Source organism: Mustela nigripes, chromosome 3, assembly GCF_022355385.1.
Source record: "Mustela nigripes isolate SB6536 chromosome 3, MUSNIG.SB6536, whole genome shotgun sequence".
In the NCBI taxonomy this organism is placed as follows: domain Eukaryota; kingdom Metazoa; phylum Chordata; class Mammalia; order Carnivora; family Mustelidae; genus Mustela; species Mustela nigripes.
In genome coordinates, this window is record NC_081559.1 from 39,735,377 (window position 1) to 39,741,154 (window position 5,778).

The window sequence follows — 5,778 nt, forward strand, 5'->3', positions numbered from 1 at the left end:
AGGGAGTGGGGAGTCTGCTTCCCCTCTCCCTCTGCCCTCCTCCCCACTCACGTGCATGGTTACATTCTCTCTCTCTCTCAAATAAATAAATCTCTTAAAATATACATGAATCTTTTAAAAAATAAAAATATGAAAAGAATGTGCTTAGTCAACATAATGGAATATTTTCCTCAATGTCAAGGCATTCTGTAAGCAGTAATATTAAATAATGTAGTGCAGGTGCAGTAATTAAATCAGTGGAACAGGATAGAAAACAGTAAAAACAGACCTTCATGTGGGAATTTAGTACATACAAAGATAATTTTCAAATCAGTGGGAAAATGATGGACTATTTGGTAAAAGGACATTGAGAAAATTGGCTCTCCACTTAGGAAACTGAGATAAAATCCTTCTAATTGATAATATTCCTTCACTAACATACAGTGTAGGTGACTTTAAGAGCTGAATAGGAAAGTAAAACCAGAAAAATAGGAGAGGAAAATGGGTTTAGAGCCCTGGAATATAGAAGACCTTAAACATGACTTAAGAGAGAAAAGCCTTGGGGAGCCTGGCTGGCTCAGTTAATAGAACATGTGACTCTTGTTCTTGGGGTCTTGAGTTCAAGCCCCACCTTGGGTGTGGAGCCTGCTAGGAGGGAGAGATAGACAAAAGCCAAAATGGAAGTGGTTGAAGATTATGATGATAACAAAATTTAAATATTCCCATGGCCTCAGATAACCTTGAAGTTAGACAAGCAAAAGACTAAGTAACTGAAAAATATGTAACAAGGGACTAAGTCTAAATTTGTAAAGAATGGAGAAGTGGGAAACCCCAGGGATAGGGGTAATTCAGCAAAAAGGAAATAAGGTGCCAGGTTTGTGGGTGTTTTCCCCTATCAGATTGGCAAACAGGAAAAAGGTTACTGATAAACGTTGGCGAGGCTGTGGGGAAATGAGTACTCAACATTCCATGATGGTGGGGGTGTAAATTGGAACAGCTACTTTGGAGAGCAATTTGGCAATCTTTACTAAAATAACGTGCACACCCAGCGTGTTTGGGAATTTTACCAAATTGATGAGAGACTAGTGGGGGGCGGGGGAGGAATCAGTTCCAGAATACAGGGTTTTAAGATGGATGTATCTGATAATGATATTATTACAGATAAAAGTTTAAAGAATTGGCACTAAATCCCATTCACAACATCCCCCAAAACACATAATACTCGGAAGTCAATTCAGAATGATTGATCTATTGTAAAGGTATCCATTTGCCACTGGCACAATGAGGCAGTTGGAATCAGAATCCCAGCAGGGAGTTCATTGGTTTTGGTTTTTGTTTTCTCCCCCTAGAACAAAACAATATTATTGTGAAATGTAAGGTTGACATGGGAGTGGGTAATAGGCAGGATATGAAACAGTGTCCGGGAAAAGAAGTGAAGTAGAAAGACCAGCCCTGGCAGTAGAACCATGTATATAACACAGGGGCAGATGAAGGATGGCATCATCAGTAGTGGACTGAGAGAACTTGTGAAAACAAGTCTTTGCTTTGGGGGATGAGGGGGTCCTGCCCTGCAGCAGGACTGGGTTCCCGTGTCACATGGCTTTAGCCAGCTTGAGTTCTGTTAGATGAGCTGCTCCATCTCCCAAGTTTCTCCTCCTCTCCCTCAGTCTGTTGGTTTGTGTTTGCCATTTCTCTGCAGGTCCAAGCTTTGTCCTGTGCCAGTAAGTTTGAAGCTGAGCTAAAAGCCGAGCAAGATGAGCGGAAGCGGGAGGAGGAGAAGAGGAGGCTCCGCCAAGCTGCCTTCCGGGAGCTCAAGGCTGCTTTCAGCACATAGTCAAGTAACCTTGACCTCCATCCACACAGTGCCTCACAGATGCCCCTGAGAGAGCTGGCTGGGCACCCTCACCCCTGCCACTCCCACCCCTACCCAGCCTCCACACCCACCACCCAGTGCAAACTCCACAGCCTCATGGGGGGGCAGGAGAGGCTCTCATCCCTGTGTGGGAGGGGCTCCCACAGGGTCCCAGGGTCCTTGCTTCTCTTTCCTGCCCTCCTTCCTGTGTAGCCAGATTGTGCCTCTACTTGGCAGTTTGTACTTTTTCCTTGTCCCTTTGCCACTTTGTATCAGAGAGTGTTAATTTGTGCAGATATTTCTTTCTTTGATGGTCCTCAGAGGAGATAGTCCCTGGAGGGCTCTGATGTTAATGTTACCCCCATTTTCTTGGGTGATTCTCTGCCCCTCTCCTCTCTGGGTCCCCCCCACCCCCGACCCTCGCTTTGTTTCTTATCCAACTTCCCTGTTTCCATTCTGAGCCTGATTCTGCCAGTTGCTTTTGCGTCTTCTGTCTTTTGATGATGGTGAGGTTGAAGGCAAGCCAGGCTGGGCCACTGCCTGTCCCCTCTTCAACAGGGGGAGTGGCATGCTACTGAGGTGACAAAACAGTAGAAAAATAGAATATTCTGTTCCTTCCTATCAACTGTCTCCTGTCTCTTAGCATTCCCCACGGACCCACCCTCTTCAGTCCTCCTCCCTTCGTGTCTTCTCATTTCAGCCTTTCCTCATACTCTTAAATACTGTGCAACTTACCTGTAAGAATAGGAAAATAATCAGAAGTGATATTAATGCATAGAAGAATCCCTGTTAAGTCTGACTATGCAAATTCTAATCCAGCAGACCCCTACATTCCCAAGTGACAAATCCAGAGCTTTTCAAAATCCCAAGGTCATGACCGTGCTCATCTGGCCAGTTTCCAGCTTTTGCTCCCAAGATGTCGAGGTGATGCTGTTCTTACCCTCCGTGCAAATTTTCATGTTAGGTGTTTTGGGGATGGCTCGCAAATACCAGGGGTTTGCTGTATTTTTACAAATACTTCCTAGCGTCATATTTATTACTTCTCTTTTGTAACTGCTGTCTTTACCACAGGAAAACATCTGCATTTCTACTTTACAGCTGTCTCTTTTTAAATAAACTGTGCAAGTGGACTTTGCCATCACAGCCATGTGCTTCTAGTCTTCTTCGATTTGGAGGGAGAGAGGAGGACACTTTTTGCAGGGGCCACACCCAGCCCAGGCTCCTGTTTGACACCAACTCCTGGGAGTAGTGTTAGAAGTGGTAACTAGAGGGACGCCTGGGTGGCTCAGTGGGTTAAGCATCTGCCTCCTGCTCAGGTCATGATCCCAGGGTCCTGGGATTGATTCCCACTTCGGGCTCCTTGCTCAGCGGGGAGCCTGCTTTTCCCTCTGCCTGCCACTTCCCCCTCTTGTGCTCTCTGTTCACTCACTCGCTCACTCTCTCTGACAAATAAATAATAAGATCTTTTTTAAAAAGGAGAAAAGGAGTGGTAACTAGAGAGTCAGCTTTCCTCAGGGGCATTCTATATACTGAGGTTGTGAGTCTGCCGCTCTTCCCCTTCTCATCACTGAGGACTCTCTCAGCCACAGGTAAAATCTGAAGCTTAATTTCTCTTGCTTCCTAGATCCCTTGAAACTCTGATGAGGGCCAATGAGCCCTCCCACCTTCCTATGTAGATTCTGGGGCATTAGGGATCTGAGTAAGAACCTCTCTCCAAAGAGAACACCCATAGCTCCCCAGGGAGGATCATTGCAGGTTTTTTGGTTTTTTTTTTTTTAAGATTTTATTTATTTATTTGATGGACAGAGATCACAAGTAGGCAGAGAGGCAGGCAGAGAAAGAGAGGAAGGGAAGCAGGCTCCCTGCTGAGCAGAGAGCCTGATGCGGGGCTTGATCCCAGGACCCTGGGATCATGACCTGAGCCGAAAGCAGACGCTTTAAACCACTGAGCCACCCAGGTGCCCCGTCATTGCGGTTTTTGCCCCAAAACCAAGACTTATGATTCTTTGGCATCATTTTTCCAGGTAGGGTCACCCTCCAGCCTCCCTACGTGAGGAAGTGGGCACAAAAAAGAGATGGAGACGCTCTGACCATAACAATCCAGGAAACGTGCTTCTTGGCATTTTCTCAAACGAGCTGGGAACCTCTCTCTGTCTACACAAAATGTAGAATGTTTGCCATGAATGTTTCTAGCAGCTATTTCTTAAAACTTGGGAGCATCCAAAATGCTTTCCAGTAGGTGAATGGATAAACAGGTCCATCAGTACAACGAGATACTAATTCAGCCATGAAAAGAAATACTAACAATGAAAAAAACTGAGCTGTCAAGTCACAGAACGATGGAGGAAACTTAACATGCTTAGTGCTAAGTGAAAGAAGCCAGTCTGGGAAGTTTACACATGGTATGATTCCAACTATGACATCTGGAAAAGGAAACTACGAAAACTGAAGTTAAAAAGTCGGTTTGAGGGATGCCTGGGTGGCCCAGTGGGTCAAAGCCTCTGCCTTCAGCTCAGGTCATGATCCTGGGGTCCTGAGATCGAGCCCCAAGTTGGGCTTTTCACTTGGCGGGGACCCTGCTTCCCTTCCTCTCTCTGCCTGCCTCTCTGCCTTCTTGTCATCTCTGTCAAGTAAATAAATAAAATCTTAAAAAAAAAAAAAAAAAAAAGCTTGAGAGGGAAAGGGGGCAGGATGAATAGGTGGAACATGGGGGATTTTAGTGGTCCTGTAGTGATCCTCTAGAGGTCGTAACACATTTGTCAAAACACAATGCACAACACTAAAGAGCATGCCCTAATATAAACTATGGGTTTTACTTGATGATAAGATATTATTACGGCGCATCAGCTGTAACAAACATAGCACACTAATGCCAGGTGTTAGTAATGGGAAGGGGGAGGTGCAGGGAGAAAGATATATGGGAAGTTTATTTTCTCCCAAGTTCTGCAAATCTGAAACTGTGCCTGGGTGGCTCAGTGGGTTGAGTGATTGCCTTCAGCTCAGGTATGATCTCAAGGTCCTGGCGATTGAGTCCCTGTTCAGTATAATTACTTCAAACATCCATTGTCCTCTCTGGACAGCTAAGCCCACGTAAGAGCTAAAAACTTGTGACTGCAAATGATAGAAAATGTAACAGAGAAGAACTGAAGACAAAAAGAACAAATAAGGGGCGCTTGGTGGCTCAGTCGTTGGGCGTCTGCCTTCGGCTCAGGTCATGTTCCCAGGGTCCTGAGATCGAGCCCCACATCTGGCTCCCTGCTCCTCGGGAAGTGGGCTTCTCCCTCTCCCACTCCCCCTGCTTGTGTTCCTGCTCTCGCTCTCTCACTCTCTCTCTCTGTCAAATAAATAAATAAAATCTTAAAAAAAAAAAAAAGGACATATAATTGGACCATGTAGCTGGAGACCAGGGGTAGGACTTATTTGCCCCACCTTGATCACAGAGTTCTCTAGATGTTGTTCTCTTCATGCCTCTCACCCACAGCTCCCACTTTTCCCCTCTGTGGCCATGGCCATGGCCTTCAATGGTTTTTTTCTGGGTCTCTGCCATGGCCTCCTGGCTGCTTTCCCTGCTCCCATTTGCCCAGATGGGCCACTCTGCAGTTAGGATAACATTGGTTTCTAACATCTCTACTTCAATTTTTGCTTCCCCCACTTTGGGGATCTAGTCCCTACTCACCTGTCCTGTCCCATTGCTTACCCCCTCCTCCCTTCCATCCCTCCTTCCAAACCACTCCCCAGGTACACAGGATACCTAGGGGTTCCTAGAAAGTGGGGTTCCTGAGAGCTAGGCACGACTATTTCCTCCACCTGGCACTCCCTCCCTCCCTTCCCCTGGCAAAGGACTCATTGTTGGTGACTCAGCTCAGGGATTATCTTCAGGAAGCTTTCCTGATGGCCCAGGCTAGGTGAGATGCCCCTTGGGGTTTGTTTCGTTTTTCCCTACTGTG

The 5,778-nt window shown here is 46.1% G+C and overlaps 1 protein-coding gene across 1 annotated transcript in view; it reads left to right on the forward strand.

Moving 5' to 3' along the window:
• EFHD1 (EF-hand domain family member D1) overlaps positions 1–2,974 on the forward strand; it is a 42,500-nt gene extending 39,526 nt beyond the window's left edge. Inside the window, exon 4 of the mRNA XM_059393725.1 lies at positions 1,679–2,974. Within this exon, the coding sequence (XP_059249708.1) occupies positions 1,679–1,813 (135 nt within the window). The 3' untranslated portion in view covers positions 1,814–2,974. The remainder of the gene's footprint in view (positions 1–1,678) is intronic.
• Positions 2,975–5,778: the final 2,804 nt, after the last annotated feature.